Source organism: Canis lupus, chromosome 1 (assembly GCF_003254725.2).
Source record: "Canis lupus dingo isolate Sandy chromosome 1, ASM325472v2, whole genome shotgun sequence".
Lineage (NCBI taxonomy): Eukaryota > Metazoa > Chordata > Mammalia > Carnivora > Canidae > Canis > Canis lupus.
The window spans coordinates 105,479,117-105,496,457 of NC_064243.1; the positions used below are offsets into that span (position 1 = coordinate 105,479,117).

The window sequence follows — 17,341 nt, forward strand, 5'->3', positions numbered from 1 at the left end:
TTCAGCAGTCTTCAAAGATTCCTCTTCTGTTTTACTGTTTGGGTTTCCCCCCCTCCCCTTAAAATATATCACTCTTTAAGAGATAGTGCATTTTAATTTTTTATTAACTGTTTATCTTCTAACTAGTTTCTGACTCCTATTTTCCATCCTCAGAGCTGACCCTTTGCTGTATCTCCAGCCTTAAAATAGGGCCTGGCACATGCAAGGTGTCCAGGAAACATCATTTGGATGAATTAATGCTCAGTGCCAGACACTGTCCTAAGCCCGGTCACTACTACCTTCCAAGTGCCCCGCTCTCAGGTCAATCCTGCGTCAACACCAAGGCCAGAGTCTGAAGCTGCCTGGCATGAGCACAGTGGTGGGACGGGGGACCCAAACCCATGGGGTCAGGAGGCCCCAGGGTCACTGGTGGGAACCACATCCCTTGTAACTACTGTGGACCAAGTCACGTCTACCTGATGTAATTGTCCCTGAGAACTTACCTTCTGACAGAGGGGCAGACCCTGCCACCTGGCCCCTCAGCCTGGGAGCCTCTCCTTAGAGCTCCATCATGTGATAATGCATTTGCTTCTGATCTCTTCCAGCGCCCAGAGGCTCTGATGCCAGGGAGCTGGTGAGGTAGTGTTCTCTTCCCTGTGCAAACATGGTGCATGAGGAGGGGCGCCTGAGTGGCTCAGTCCATTAAGCATTTGTCTTCAGCTCAGGTCATGATCCCGGGTTCCTGGGATAGAACCCCACCTCCATCTCCCCACTCACTGGGGAGTCTGCTTCTCTCTCTCCCTCAGCCCCTCCCTCTGCTTGTGCCACCCCCCAAAATAAATAAGAAAAGAAAAGAAAACCTAAGGTGTATGAGAAAGGACTGCAGTTCTGGGGCCTTATCCCCCTAGACAAGCCTCTCACCATCTCAGTAGCTCACAGGCTCCACCTGCAAATGACAGAGAGGCGAGATGGGATGATTTAGCCCTCACCTCACCCCCCTACCATGGCCCCTGCTGCCCAAATTCCCCATCCATGGTGACCACAGCTCTGTCACACACTGCTTCCTGTTGGGGCTTCCTCGGCCTCACCCCCTCCTTCAGGGCATTTCCTTCCCTGACAGAGGGATCTACACCCACGTTCCTGCCCTGGTGGCTGCAGACATGCTACCCCTGCTGCTGCTGCTGCCCCTGCTGTGGGGGGGTAAGTGGGCCAAGGGAGGGGGGTTGGGCACAGGTGGGAGTGGGCTGGACCCACCGCCAAGCCTCTGTGTCCCCCAAGGGTCCCTGCAGGAGGATGCAGAGTATGAGCTCCGAGTGCAGGAATCAGTAACAGTGCAGGAGGGTCTGTGTGCAGACGTGCCCTGCTCTTTCTCCTACCCCTGGAGCTGGTGGTCTTTCCCTGGGATCCCATATATGTACTGGTTCCGGGATGGGGACAATATATACAATTCCCAGCCTGTGGCTACAAATAACCGAAGGATAAAGGTGAAGACAGAGACCCAGGACCGATTCCACCTCATCGGGAACCCCCCGGACAGCAACTGCTCCCTGAGAATCAAAGAGGCCAGGACGAGCGACCAGGGAGTCTACCAATTCCGAGTGGAGAGAGATAACATGAGATATACTTACAGAGATAAGAAGCTGACCCTGAAGGTGGCAGGTATGGCAGTGGCCTCAGGAGAGGGCTCTGGGACCTGGAAACTCCCATCTTAGAACAGGAACAGGACACTGGAACATTCCCTGCTCCAGGTCTGGGGGCTAGGATGGTGGGAAGAGACATGCGGGCCTGGGGTCAGCTTGTGCCCTGAGGCCCTGGTCCCTCTCAGGGTCACACTCTGGGTCCCCACTAGCCCAGGGCCCAGGCACCTCCCTCTCTCCTCCTCAGCCCTGACACAGAAACCGGACATCCACTTTCTGGAGCCCCTGAGGTCTGGCTTCCCCCAAAACCTGACCTGCAGTCTGCCGGGATTCTGCGAAGGGGGAAGACCTCTCACCTTCTCCTGGGTAGGGGGTGCTCTGGACCGGCTGGACCCCCAGACCGTGTCCTCCTCAGTGCTGACCCTCACCCCGAGACTGCAGGACCATGGCAGCAACCTCACCTGTCGGGTGTCCCTGCCAGGAGCTCAGAGCACCGTGGAGAGAACCATCAGGCTCAATGTGTCCTGTGAGTGCTGGAGGGATGGTTGGATCCCTCAGGGCAGTGGGGGAAGGAGAGGTCAGTCCTGGAATCCTTTTTCTGAAGGAGATTGGGGGAAGCTGGAAAGCCCCATGCCTTCACTTAAGGAGCTCCTGTAAAGGGCGAAAGCCCACCCTGCGCCTCATCACATCTTTCGTTCTCAGACGCTCCACAATTGATGACCACCCACATTTTTTCAGGGAAACTACACAGGTAGGAAAGACACTCTATTCCCTGGGACTGTGATGGGAGCAGGGTCTGCCAGCACAGGGCTCAGGGCTTGGGGATGAAACCCTCCTCAGCCCCCGGGTCTGTACCTGCCCCTACTCACCTCACCGGTGTCTCCCAGGTGCACCCAGGATTGCTTCTGGCTGCTGCTGCTTCTTTGCTCTAGCCTGTGTGTGTTATGTATGTTTTATTTTAATTGAGTTCTAATCGACACATACCAGTGTATTGGTTTCAGGTGTACAACATGTTTTGGTATTTGTGTGTATTGCAAAACGGATCATCACAATAAGTCTACTTAACACCCCTCACCACAGTTACAAAGTTTTTTTTCTTGTGATGAGAACATCTAAGATCTACCCCCTTAGCAACTTTCAAATATACAACACAGCGCGATTAACTGTAGTCCCCGCGCTGCACGTTACATTCCGTGACTTACTGATTTTATAACTGGAAGTTGGTACCTTTTGACCCCCTTCCTTTTTTCATTAGCTTTAGAGTTTGTTTAATTGTAATAAGACAGATACAACATAACACTTACTGTCTTCACCATGTTTAAGGCTAGAGCTCAGCGGTGTGGAGGGCTTTCACAGTGTTGTGCAATGGGTCTGCAGAGCTCTCTCCATCTTGCAGAACCGAAACTCTGTGCCCATCACGCACCGACTCCCCAGCCCCTGGCAGCCACCCTTCCACCTTGTTCTGTCTCTGATTCTGACTGCTCCGGGTTCTGCTCCCTGCGCTTGAATTTCCATCTGCCCTCCTTCATCACTGATCTTTCCCATTCCCTGTAGCCCCACCCTGGACACCCACTTTGCTGGGCATCCTCATCCTGTCCCAAGTCTTCATCCCTCTCCTGTGTCTTCCACAACTTTCTATTCGGCCACAGATCTGCACAGGTAGCTGTCTCTTGCTCATGCCTCTCACCTGTCCCTGCTTCTGCTACTTATCTTTAGGGGATGGTCTGGACAGGAGGCTAGATAACTCTTCTTCTCACCAGCTGCACTCCATGAGTCAGTGAGTCTCTAGAACTTCGTTTCCCAAATCATTTCTCTTTTCTTACCTTTGGCCCCAGACCCAGCTCCAATCTTATCCTGGACCCTGGACCATTGCCTCAGCCTCCTCCTCAGCCTCCTTGCCTCCTGTTTACTCTCTCTGGCACAGGTCCCCACTTGGCCCCAGCATGATCTTTCTAGACCCAGCATGATTCTGCATTTTCCCTATTCATATCCCCTGCTGCTTCCCAGTAACCTCAGGGCAAAGCCCAATGCCCTGAGCCTGGCACTCAAAGCTCCAAAATTTCTGATCCTGCCTTCTCTCCCACCCTGATCATGTCTCTTGTGCTCCCAGTCCTCCCTGCCAAATTATAGGTACAAGAGCGCTTCTCCTCATCTGCCAGCCTGTCTCCATTCTGGACACATCTCTGCCAGAGCTGCCCACCCACCTCTCACCCTCCCCACCTCAGTGCAGCCCTCTTCCTTCTTTTTTTTTTTTTTAAAGATTTTATTTATTTATTCATAAGAGACAGAGAGAGAGGCTGAGACACAGGCAGAGGGAGAAGGAGGCTCCCTGTGGGGAGCCCGATGTGGGACTCAATCCCAGGACCCAGTAATGAATATCTGAGCCACAAAGGCAGACACTCAACCACTGAGCCACCCAGGTGTCCCAGCCCCCTTCCTTCTGGTGGCCTGACTCAACCACCAGGGTCATTGCCCCTTCAGGCATGATTTGCCTACCCTCTTAGCTCTTGTCACATGACCTGTCTTTTCACTGCTGGCTCTGTGGGAAGATGAGGAAGAGACAGATCTCTCAGTTCCACCCTCAAAGTGGTAAATCTCTTACCCAGTCCTGAAGACCCTGACCAACCACTTGTCACTGCCTGTCTTGAAGGGCCAATACCTGCCTCTGGTCTGCAGTGCTGACAGCAGCCCCCCTGCCATGCTAAGTTGGTCCTGGGAAGGAAAAGCCCTGAGCCCCTCCCAATCCTCAGCTCCAGGGATCCTGGAGCTGCCCCATGTAGGGTTTGAAGATGAAGGGGAATTCACCTGCCAGGCTCAGCACCCACTGGGCTTCCAGCACATTTCCTTCAGCCTCTCTGTGCAAAGTTGTAATAAGGTTCTGGGGGTGGACAGCCTGGTCAGGTGTTTGGAGTGTGGAAGGGCCTGGGGCTTGGGGACAGAACTTCATCCTCTGTACCCCCTTCTTCAGGAAGCCCCTCTTCTTGCAACTGTGTGATTGAAGAACAGGAGAGCTCCTGGCCCAGGTCCTCACCCTGATCAGAGGGGCCCTCATGGGGGCTGGCTTCCTCCTCAGCAGGTGCGTGGGCCTGTCCCTCTCCAGGGAAGTCTGCTGATGGGCCCCTGCACTCCAGACGGGGCTGAGCTGTCCCCCCACCCCCTACCTGTTGGAGTTGGAATTAAAGTGGCAGCTCTCTGATCGGAGACCTGTGTCAGTTCTGCAGGTGTGGAGGCCCCAGAGAGTGAGGCGGAGGGACTGACAGAGGCTTCCTTCTTCTCAAGACGGGAGTGACCTGGAGCCCAGGGGGCAGATATGGGGACGTCATAGCCAGCTTCTCTTTGGAACCTCTCAACCAAAACCTTCTCAGTTGTACCCCTGGGGGTTTAATTTGGGGAAGTGAATGAGTGATGACATGCCCAGGCCAACACCATCAGAAGAAGTTACTACTTATGTTTCCCGAGGAAATGTGGCGTGCCAGGCCGTGCAGGGCCACAGGGGATCTGTAAGCACCACGTTCTGGATGGGAGGCAGAAGCAGGTGCAGGGGAAGCCTTGCAGGAGCCTTTCCAGGGGTTTCTGTGGGAAAGGCAAGGCCTGGAGAGTTGTTCAGGATGAGCTAGTTTGAGTGATTCTGTGGGACTTTGGCCCATAGGGGTGGTTCTAGTTGTCTGGCCCCTGTCCTGGGTGATTTAGGGCAGGGGAGATTGTGGTCTAGTGTGTAAGTTAGAGACAGAGAGAAAAGGGGTATTTGTGGGACCCTGGCTGGGGATTGGTTGGTTTGATGTGAAAGATGTGCTCCTGGCAGAGCACTTTGCCATCTTGAAGAACTGGCTGATCCTAGGAGGGGTGGTCTCTCCCCGGACAGCAAGCTTTTTAAGATACAGGAAATAAAAAATCTGACTAATACACACCCCCACTGACGCCCCCCTGTTTCTGCCTATGCCAGACTCCATCTATTTAACCTGCCTCCCCTTTCCAGTACTGCCCACCCCACCCCTCTCGCCCCTCCCCCTCTCCATACCCAGCCCTGCCCCTGCCAAGGGAGTTGGGGGCTTACTTCCCGTGACCCAGAAGTTATCTGCTTAACCCCTGTGTTTCTGGTCTCCCAAACCTCCCTCTCAGTGTAGACATCAGTGCACGGTAAGTCAGGAGTACAGCTTTTCTTTCCCAGATGAAAGACGCCTACCTCCCAGTAATCGCTATAAACCCTTACATTTAATTACAAATGAAAGCTTTATTAAAAATGCAACATACAGGGGATCTCTGGGTGGCTCAGTGGTTTAGTGCCTGCCTTTGACCCACAGCGTGGTCCTGGGGTCCCGGAATCAAGTCCCACGTTGGGCTCCCTTCGTGGAGCCTGCTTCTCCCTCTGCCTGTGTCTCTGCCTCTCTCTCTCTCTGTGTCTCTCATGAATAAATAATTTTTTAAAAAAATGCAACATACAAATTGATTTTACTATTTAATGCCCATGTGGAAGTTTCTCAAGCAAAATTATATCTTAATCTTCTATTCTTTTTTGTTGAACATGTTCCAAAGAAGCCCTTCAGTTTATTGTGTTTCAAAGCCTAACTTAAATTGATTAAATAACCAAATCTAAGGAATGCAACTAGATGAATGTTTACCTATATGCACACCCTTGCTTCCACCACCAAGTTCAATGCACAGATTCTTTCCCCCTATCCCTGGAGGTCAGGACCTACCATTGAGGCAGGAGGGATGGGCAGTGGGCAGGCAGCTCCAGTGGAGATGTGCCAAGGATGGAGACAGGCTGGCAGATGAGAGGAAGCGCTCTTATACCTATAACTTGGCAGGAAGAACCAGCAGGACGATGGACATGACCATGGTGGGAGAGAAGGCAAGGTCAGAAATTTTGGAGACTTGAAGGACCTGGGTGGCTCAGTCGGTTAAGTGTCTGCCTTTGGTTCAGATCATGATCTCAGGGTCCTGGGATCAAGCCCCTTGTCAGGCTCCCTTCTCCCACTCCTTCTGCCTGCCTCTCCCCCTACTTGTGCTCTCTCTCTGTTAAATAAATAAGTAAAATATGAAAGAAAGAAAGGAAGGAAGGAAGGAAGGAAGGAAGGAAGGAAGGAAGGAAGGAAGGAAGGAAGGAAGGAAGGAAAAAAAGAAATTTGGAACCTTGAATGCCATGCTGAAAGTATTGGGCTTTCTTTTGGGCTCCTTCAAATCAACATGGTCACAGAAATACTGACTTCCTCTTTTTTTTTTTTAATACAGATCTGTACTGTCAGGTTTGTGCACTGTGTAAGTGGCCTCAAATGTTATATATTCTTTAGGGTCTGACTTCTTCCAGTTTTAAATTTTTCAGATTTATCCATGTTGTTACATGTATCAAAAATTCATTTTTGGTTTCAGTATGTTTTTGCTTTTATTTTTTTATTTTATTTAAATTAAATGAATTAACATATAGTGTACTATTCAGAGGTAGAGGTCAATGATTCATCAGTCTTATATAACACCCAGTGCTCATTACACTACCCAGTTACTCCATCCCCCCACTCCCCTCCCCTCCAGCAACCCTGTTTTTTCCTATGATTTAAGAGTCTTTTACAGTTTGTCTCCCTCTCTGATTTTGTCTTATTTATTTTTCCCTTCCTTCCCCTATGATCCTGTTTTGTTTCTTAAAACCCACATGTGAGTGAGATCATATGATAATTGTCTTTCTCTAACTGACTTATTTCCCTAAGCATAAGATCCTCTAGTTCCATCCATGTCATTGCAAATGGCAAGATTTTACTTTTTGATGGCTGAGTAGTAGTCCATTGTATAGATATACCACTTCTTTTTTATCCATTCATCTGTTGATGGATATCTGGGATCTTTCCCTAGTTTGACTATTGTGGACATTGCTGCTATAAACATTGGGGTGCAAGTGCCCCTTCAAATCACTACATTTGTATTTTTGGCTTAAGTAGTACCCAGTAGTGCAATTGTTGGGCTATAGTGTAGCTCTATTTTCAACTTTTTGAGGAGCCTCCATACTGTTCTCCAGAGTGGCTGCACCAGCTTGCCTTCCCACCAGCAGTGTGAGAGTGTGAGGTGGTATCTCACTGTGGTTCTGATTTGTATTTCCTTGATGCTGAGCAATGTTGAGCACTTTTCCATGTGTCTGTCACCCATTTGTAAGTCTTGTTTTTGCTTTTAATTAGTATTCCATGTGTGAACATCCTTCCAGTTGTTTATTCTAAAATACAATGACTGCATTTGTTTCCAGTTTGGGGCTTTTACTTATGATTTTGATATGAATTTTCTTTTCTTTTTTTAAAAGATTTTATATATTTATTTGTGAGATAGAGAGTGAGAGAGAGAGCACAAGCAGGGGGAGTAGCAGAGGCAGAAGGAGAAGCAGATTCCCCACTGAGCAGGGAGCCAGATGTGGGCCTCAATCCCAGGACCTCGGGATCATGACCTGAGCCAAAGACAGATGCTTAACTGACTGAGCCACCCAGGTGCCCCAATATGATTTTTCAATGAAAATAAGAAGGACCAGCACTTTTCTTCATGGTAGATATGGAATGGCTTCGTCATGATTTGGCATATAGTCAGCTACAGAGGATAGTATTCAAGAGTTCTCCAGAATACCCAAACGAATTCACTTTCCCACCCTCATGTTCATGTTTGAAACTCCTAATTTCACCACATCCAGTGGTTCCTCTTTTAGGTAGACCTCCAAATGAACAGAAAGCAGGGACTCCAACAGATCTATGTGCACCCATGTTCACAGCAACTTCATTCTCAACAACAAAAGCTGGAAGCAACCCAAGTATCCATCAGTGGATAAATGGATAAACAAAATGTGGTGTATGCACACAATAGAATATTATTCAATTGTGAAAAGGAAGGAAATTCTAATACAAGCTATAGCATGGGTGAACCTTGAGGATACTATGATAAGGGAAATAAGCCAGACACACAATAACAAATGCTGTATGATTCTACTTAGATGAGGTACATGGAGCAAAGTCATAGAAAAAGAAAGTAGAATAGTGATTGTCAGGGGCTAGAAGGAAGGGAAATACAGAGTTATGTTCATTGTTTACAGAGTTTCAATTTGGAAAGATGAAAAGTTCTGGAAATGGATGATGGTGATGGTTGCACAACAGGGTGAATGTACTTAATACCATTGAAATGTATACTTTAAAATGATCAAAATAGCTAAAATGGTTTTTTTGTGTTATGTTTACTTTACCAAAATAGAACATTTATTTTTTAAAAGACTTTATTTTATTTCTTTGTGTGAGAGACAGAGAATGAGCAGGGGGAGGGGTAGAGGGAGAGGAACAAGCAGACTCCCCACTGAGTGTGGAGCCTGATGTGGGGTTCAATGACTGCTGGACACAAAGCTTCAAGTGAGACTGCATCCCAGGATACTGGGATCATGACCTGAGCTGAAGCAGATGCTTAACCAGCTGAGCCACCCAGGGACTCTTTTAATGGGTCTTAATGAGAAATGTGACATATATTTCAGGATTTTATTTTTTATCTTCTCTCTTTGGGGAAGCCATGTCTTAAGTGCTTTCAGCTTATTTTTAAGTTTATTCATTGCATTTTGTAGCTTGTTTCTGACTTGGTTTTGAGTTGATCTTCCTATTCTATTTATTAAGAAACAAATTTTAGGGATGCCGGTGGCTGAGTGGTTGAGTGTCTGCCTTTGGCTCAGGACATGATCCCAGGGTCCTGGGATCGGTCCTGCATCGGGCTCCCAGCAGGGAGCCTGCTTCTCCCTCTGCCTATGTCTCTGCCTCTCTCTCTGTGTCTCTCATGAATAAATAAATAAAATCTTAAAAAACAAAAAGAAAGGAAACAAATTTTAGAAGACTTTGTTTCCAGCATAGTTAATCCTCAGAAAGCAGATGGTAAAATAGAAGTGGTCTCAGTACTGTTTTATATAACTGATACATTTGGATACACTTAGATAATTTTTTTTACACTTAGATAATTTCACAATTATTTTAAACATCTGTAAGCAGGGAGTGCCTGGATGGCTCAGCCAGTTGAGCCTCTGGCTCTTGGTTTCTGCTCAGGTCATAATCTCATGGCCCTGGGATCAAGCAGATTCTGCTTCAGAGTCTCATTCCTCCCCCCGCCCCCCCCCCCCCCCCGCCCCGCTCCTCCCTCCACTCAAATAAGAAATAAAATCTTTTTAAAAAACCTATGGGGCACTTGGGTGGCTCAGTCAGTTAAGTGCCTGCCTTCAGCTCAGGTCATGATCCTGGGATGCTGGGATGGAGCCCACCATTGGGCTCTCTGCTCAGCTGGGAGTCGGCTTGTCCCTCTCCCTCTATGCTCTCTCTTTGTTACTTAAAAGATAAATAAATAAAGTCTTTTTTAAAAACCCCAAAACCCAAGAGGACTGAGTTCAAAGAACTGCCATGTTGGTGAATCCATGCAGGTGCAGGAGAGTGCCATGCCTGGAGAGAACATGGAAGCTGCACGTCTTCTCTCCATACCTTGCCTTGTGCATTTCTTCTGTCTGGCTGTACCTGAGTACAGTAATAAGCGAGTAATCCAGCAAGTTAAATGTTAAATGTTTCTCTGGGTTCTGTGAGCCCCTCTAGCAAATTAATCAAGTCTGAGGATGAGTTCCTGGGAACTTCTGGTCTGTAGCCAGTTGGTGAGAAGTACAGGTAACAACCTGGATTTGCAACTGACATATGAAGGGGACTGTGGGGATAGGAAGGAGACTTGTAGGACCGAACCCTTAACCTATGGGATCTGATGCTATCTCCAGGGAGAAAGTCAGAATGGAGCAGAAGTGAATTCTCGGACACTGTGCTGGTGTCTGAGAACTGCTTGTTAGTCGTGGTGGGGGGAAACTCTTCCCCACGTCTACATTGGATTTGGTCTCAGAATACCAGAATAGATTGTTTACATTCATTTTTCTTGTACCAAGCCTTCAGAACTGGTGTGCCTCACCCTTATGGCACATTGTAGAGCCATTTACAGCACACATCCTTATAGCTACCTTTCAAGTGGTCAATTCACATATGGTGACAGGCTGCCATATTGGACAGCATGGCTCTAGAACATAACTCTACAGGTGGAATGCCGGGTCATGGTTCAGCACTTCCTCAGTTTATTAGCAGATGCTATTTTCCCGTAAAGCATTTATATCAACTTATATTGCAACAACCATTACTCCATACTTTCACTAACACTTGGTATTTTCATTTTTTAAAAAAGATTCTTATTTATTTATTTATTTATTTATTTATTTATTTATTTATTTGAGAGAGAACGAGTGGGGAGAGAGGCAGAGGGAGAGGGAGAAAGAGACTTTCTACTGAGCTCAGATCCTGATGTGGGGCTCAATCCCAGGACCCTGAGATCACGACCTGAGCCAAAGTCAGATGCTTAACCAACTGAGCCACCCAGATGCCCCAACATTTGGTGTTTTCAGATACTTTAATATTTACCAATGAGGAGCATGTATGAGTACAATGAGTGTCCTCTTATGGTAGTATCTTAATTCTTGTTACTAATGAGGTAGAGTAGCTTTTCATTCATTTATTAGCTAATTGTATGCTAACTTTTATGAGGCACCTGCTCATGGGAGCCCATTTCTGTCTGTATTTTCTTATTCTTATGAATTTGTAGAAATTCTTATATTACAGACACTGATGGTTATATGCATTGTAAATTTCTTCTCTCACTTAGTGGCTGGTGATTTATTACTGCTGTTGTTCCATCTCTCATAAAACATTAAGTCTTCCATCCATCAGCACTTGGTTTGGGGCATGATATGAGCTAGGGATCCAATTTCATTTGACTGCATTTAGATCCCCAGTTACCCACATACAGTATTAAAAAGTCTATCTTTTTATCACTTCTTTGTATCTCCTTCTCTGTTATACAGGATGTTGCCTGTGGTTAGGGACTACTTCTAGCTTCCCTATTTTGCTCTATGGGTCTGTTGGTCTATCCCTGTGTCAGTACAACACCATCTTATTTTCTATAACATTGTAACATATCCTGATATCTTCCAGATTCCCTCCTTGCACGTTGTTCTTCATAATTGCCCTGGGTACACTTGGAAATTTCTACCTTAATATAAATTTTTAAGAGATGTTTAAAAGTTTTTGGGACGCCTGGGTGGCTCAGAGGTTGAGCATCTGCCTTTGGCTCAGGGCGTAATCCCAGGGTCATGGGATCAAGTCCTGCATCGGGCTCCCCTTGGGGAGCCAGATTCTCCCTCTGCCTGTGTCTCTGCCTCTCTCTCTGTGTGTCTCTCATGAATAAATAAATTCGGGATCATGCCCTGAGCCAAAGGCAGATGCTCAACCTCTGAGCCACCCAGGCGTCCCTGATTTTAAAAAATTTTAAGTAATCTCTGCACCTAATGTGGGGCTTAACCTCAAACCCTGAGATCAAGAGTCTCATGCTCTACCCTGAGCCAGCTAGGCACCCCTTCAATATAAATTTTATAATAAGGTTATCAAGTTCCACAAAAATCACCAGGGGGATTGGGTAATTATATTGCTCTGATTCTGCATATTAATTTAGATTCACTTGACATTAATACAATATTGGGTTTTTAAAATGATTTTATTTTATTTTTTAAATTTATTCGTGAGATCATGACCCGAGCCAGAATCAAAAGCCAGCTGCCCAACGGTCTGAGGCATCCAGGCCACCGTATGGCATCTTTTATTTTTAATTAAAAAAAAAAGATTTTATTCACCTACTTGAGAGAGAGAGTGAGATAGTGAGAGCACAAGCCAGAGGAGAGGCAGAGGGAGAGGGAGAAGCAGACTCCCTGCTGAGCAAGGAGCTCAATGCAGAGCTGGATCCCAGGGGTGTAAATTAGTGCAGTATGGAAGTTCCTCAAGAAATTAAAAATAGAACTACCATATGATCTAGTAATACCACTTCTGGTATATATCTGAAGGAAATGAAAGAACTAAGTCAAAAAGATATATGAACTCTTGTGTTCACTGCAGCATTATTTAAAGTAGCCAAGACTGGAAACAACTTAAGTGTCTATCCGTAGATGAATGGATAAAGAAGATGCAGTTTATACTTACATGATGGAATATCCTTCAGCCATAAAAATAAGGAAATCCTGCCATTTGTGACAACACAGATGGACCTCCTGGGGAGTATGCTAAGTGAAATAAGTCAGACAGAGAAAGACAAATACTATGTGATCTCATTTATAAGTGAAATCTAAAAAACAAAAAACAAAACAAAACTTGTAGATACAAAGAACACATTGTTGGCTGCCAGAGGCCAGGGGTGGGCAGAATGGATAAAGGAGGTTGTAAAGTAGAAACTTGCAGGGCACCTGGCTGGCTCAGTCAGAAGTACATGTAACTCTTCTTGATCTTGGGGTCATGAGTTCAAGCCCCATGTTGGGTGTAGAAATTACTAAAAATACAAATAAATAAAACTTGGGGGAGGAGTACAAATTCCCAGCTGTAAAATAAGTCCTGGGGATATAATGCACAGCATAGTGACCATAATTAATAATGCTGTATTGTATATTTGAAAGTTGCTAAAGGAGTAGATCTTAAAAGTTCTCATCACAAGAAAAACTGTGTAACTATGTATGGTGATGGATGTTGACTAGACTTAGTGTGGTGATCATTTTCCAATATATACAAATATTGAATCACTGTGTTGTACACTCAAAACTAATGTTTTTTAATAAATATTTTATTTATTCATTCATGAGAGACACAGAAAGAGGGAGGCAGAGACATAGGCAGAGGGAGAAGCAGGCTCCTCACAGGTAACCCGATTCAGGACTTGATTCCCAGACCCTGGGATCATGTTCTGAGCCAAAGGCAGACGCTCAAACTCTGAGCCACCCAGGTGTCCCAAAAACTAATGTTATACATCAAAAGTATTTCAATTTAAAAAATCTTTAAAAAGACTAAAAACAAACAAACAAAAAAATCCTCAAGCTGGGTACTTAAAGTGGTCCAAGATTTCTAGGCAGGGCTCCATTCACCTCCCAACATCTGGATAACAAATCCTTCATGATGAATTCCCTCTGCTGAAACACATAGTATGGCTTCATTTTTCATGATTGGTCCTTGGCCGATTAAATCTCAAGAGATAAAAATTATTAAGCATTGATTTCAAGCACTTTCATCATAAAACTCACAGCTAAATGGAAATAAAAAGCTTCCTGGGCAGCCTGGGTGACTCAGCGGTTTAGCGCCACCTTAGGCCCAGAGTGTGATCCTGGAGTCCAGGGATGAGTCCCGAGTCCCGAGTCCCAACGTGGGCTCTCTTCCTGTGCTCTCTTCCTGTGATGTTTGTTCTGGCAAGATTCCAATTAGCACTAGCCTCTGAAAACAGCTCTGCAAAAGCTAGCTCTGAGGCAATTGCCTCAAATTTGCCAGATAAGTACCAAGATTACGGTAATCACAAACAGGAGAAGCACCAGAATACAGATGTTTTGTGAGATTTTTTTTTTTCTGATAGTAAAGCAGCTTGCTGTAACTGACCAGTGGCTCTGTCTGCAAGCACCTTTGAGCTTTCCACATTGGCTTTTCTATGCATGCTGTCAATTGGGTCATCTTGGTCATGGATCATCATGGCCAGATCTTTAAACATCTGATGGGCATCCAGAATGTCAGTATGCAGCTGCCAAATTGCCTTTTCTCACTCTTTAATAAATTCCGATCCTGCTCCGTGATGACCCACCTCATTCTCCTGGCTCTCTGTGTCTGGTCCCACTCCTGTGGCCATCAAACAAGGGGAGCTGCTCTCTCTTTGCCTCTCCTCTGCAGAGAGAGGAGATTCACCTCTCACTCTGGCTATACTCTTCTTTTCTTTTCCAGATCCGTTCCCTGCACAGCCTAGAAATCCTTCACAGCCTCAGAGAAGTCATTCAGGAGGCCATCTTTCTCAAGTTCTGGGTTATTCATTTGTTTCCCCAGCCAGCTGATTTGTGGAATATTGCAACTGTTGCAGATTTTCCTCTGGTTGCTTGAATCCTGCTTACTTCCTAGTTAGCTCATCAAATTCTTTATCAGGGACGCCTGGGTGGCTCAGTGGTTGAGCGTCTGCCTTTGGCTCAGGGCATGATCCTGGAGTCCTGGGATTGAGTCCTGCATCAGGCTCCTCCGCAGGGAGCCCGCTTCTCCCTCTGGCTGTGTCTCTCTTTGTGTCTCTCATGAATAAATAAATAAAATCTTTAAAAAAGTTCTTTATAGAGCCATGGCTCAGCAGATCTGCTGCATGTGGTTGCAGTGGGTCTAGATGAAATCCTGGAGCTGAAGCTCAGAGGGCTACAGGTTTGGTACATGTCTAAGGGACTATAGGACATGATGAAGAGCCAAGACCTACTGCCCTTGCCTGGCATTCCCTGAAGCAGCCCCTGGACTGGACACAGAGACTGATGGGGAACTGGGAAGAGAAAGAGCTGGGGGAAGGAGTTGAGGCTGCCTGCATACTCCCTGTTTCTCTTTTCTAGCGTCTCTGGCCCTTTGCTAAACTCACTCTTGATTTAAACATCATTTGGAAGGCAATCACTGTCCAGACTTACATCTGGACAAGCATGCCAGCCTCCAGGGGCCTCGGTATTTTAACCTGCTGTGTCAGATGCAGAGGTGAGACATAATAATTTCTCAGCCCCCACCTCACCACCCACCATGGCTCCTGTTGCCCAAGTTCCCCATCCATGGTGACCACAGCTCTGTCACACACTGCTTCCTGTTGGGGCTTCCTCGGCCTCACCCCCTCCTTCAGGGCATTTCCTTCCCTGACAGAGGGATCTACACCCACGTTCCTGCCCTGGTGGCTGCAGACATGCTACCCCTGCTGCTGCTGCCCCTGCTGTGGGGGGGTAAGTGGGCCAAGGGAGGGGGGTTGGGCACAGGTGGGAGTGGGCTGGACCCACCGCCAAGCCTCTGTGTCCCCCCAGGGTCCCTGCAGAAGGATGCAGAGTATGAGCTCCGAGTGCAGGAATCAGTAACAGTGCAGGAGGGTCTGTGTGCAGACGTGCCCTGCTCTTTCTCCTATCCCTGGAGCCGGTGGTATTCCTCTGGGATCCCATATATGTACTGGTTCCGGGATGGGGACAATATATACAATTCCCAGCCTGTGGCTACAAATAACCGAAGGATAAAGGTGAAGACAGAGACCCAGGACCGATTCCACCTCATCGGGAACCCCCCGGACAGCAACTGCTCCCTGAGAATCAAAGAGGCCAGGACGAGCGACCAGGGAGTCTACCAATTCCGAGTGGAGAGAGATAACGTGAGATATACTTACAGAGATAAGAAGCTGACCCTGAAGGTGGCAGGTATGGCAGTGGCCTCAGGAGAGGGCTCTGGGACCTGGAAACTCCCATCTTAGAACAGGAACAGGACACTGGAACATTCCCTGCTCCAGGTCTGGGGGCTAGGATGGTGGGAAGAGACATGCGGGCCTGGGGTCAGCTTGTGCCCTGAGGCCCTGGTCCCTCTCAGGGTCATACTCTGGGACCCCACAAGCCCAGGGCCCAGGCACCTCCCTCTCTCCTCCTCAGCCCTGACACAGAAACCGGACATCCACTTTCTGGAGCCCCTGAGGTCTGGCTTCCCCCAAAACCTGACCTGCAGTCTGCCGGGATTCTGCGAAGGGGGAAGACCTCTCACCTTCTCCTGGGTAGGGGGTGCTCTGGACCGGCTGGACCCCCAGACCATGTCCTCCTCAGTGCTGACCCTCACCCCGAGGCTGCAGGACCATGGCAGCAACCTCACCTGTCGGGTGTCCCTGCCAGGAGCTCAGAGCACTGTGGAGAGAACCATCAGGCTCAATGTGTCCTGTGAGTGCTGGAGAGATGGCTGGATCCCTCAGGGCAGTGGGGATTGTGTGAATGCGTGAATACCCTTTGGGAGGGTAGGTGAAGAGTCAACAGGGACAGTCATGTCCACCTTCCCTGTGTTCCCCAACCCCTCCCTGGGTGCTGGGTCTACTTCCATTCCAATCTTCACATCTGAAGCAGGGCCATATCTTTCCATCCTAGACGCTCCCCAGAACCTCACCATCAGCATCTTCTTCAGTGATGTTGCAGGTAGGAAATAATCTGTCTTCTTGGGGGTCTGGGACCTGGCCCTGATGTGGGGGTAGGGAGTCAGCCCCCAACAAGAGGGTAGGGATCATAGATTGAATGGGATCAGATATGGAGAAAGCAAGGTTAAAAATCAGCACCCTGGGATCCCTGGGTGGCGCAGCAGTTTAGCGCCTGCCTTTGGCCCAGGGTGCGATCCTGGAGATCTGGGATCGAATCCCACGTCAGGCTCCCGGTGCATGGAGCCTGCTTCTCCCTCTGCCTGTGTCTCTGCCTCTCTCTCTCTCACTGTGTGCCTATCATAAATAAATTAAAAAATTAAAAAAAAAATCAGCACCCTCCCTCCTGCACATCCCATGGGTCCATGCACCTCTACTGTCATGTGCAAGCATGCACAAACACACAATTCAAAGCCCATTTCACTTTACCAATGGCACTGCTCTGGCACTCTTCCTAACCCTCCACCCCTATTTCCTGCTGTGTTCACTGAGTGAAGCCACCGGACAGTCCAGGCATGTCCTAGTGGGACACTGAGTCTCCCCTGAAGTTATGAGGCCCAGACACTTGAGGTCAACCTCTTTTGGGTGTTAAAGCCCAGCTTTTCAGCCCTGATGGAATCAACTCAGTGGGTCAAGGAAGGAGAGATGCAATGGGATCCTGGGAAGGAGGGAGGGATGGAGACTGAGAGCCTCCCACAGCTGAT

General features: G+C 47.7%; 2 protein-coding genes and 1 pseudogene across 2 annotated transcripts in view; 2 read left to right on the forward strand and 1 right to left on the reverse strand.

The window, feature by feature from the left end:
* On the forward strand, positions 1-5,699 carry SIGLEC14 (sialic acid binding Ig like lectin 14). Its single transcript, XM_049109353.1, is given in 6 exon segments — positions 1-1,638; positions 1,864-2,142; positions 4,223-4,480; positions 4,585-4,635; positions 4,638-4,692; positions 5,639-5,699. Coding segments are annotated over 6 exon segments (1,203 nt in total). The 5' UTR covers positions 1-1,139.
* LOC112643398 (sialic acid-binding Ig-like lectin 5) overlaps positions 2,194-17,341 on the forward strand; it is a 26,154-nt gene continuing 11,006 nt past the window's right edge. Inside the window, exons 1-6 of the mRNA XM_025421431.3 lie at positions 2,194-2,367; positions 15,058-15,193; positions 15,353-15,429; positions 15,508-15,888; positions 16,114-16,392; positions 16,594-16,641. Coding sequence (XP_025277216.3) covers positions 15,186-15,193; positions 15,353-15,429; positions 15,508-15,888; positions 16,114-16,392; positions 16,594-16,641 — 793 coding nt within the window. The 5' untranslated portion in view covers positions 2,194-2,367; positions 15,058-15,185. The remainder of the gene's footprint in view (positions 2,368-15,057; positions 15,194-15,352; positions 15,430-15,507; positions 15,889-16,113; positions 16,393-16,593; positions 16,642-17,341) is intronic.
* LOC118352930 (syntaxin-12-like) lies at positions 13,846-15,367 on the reverse strand (annotated as a pseudogene).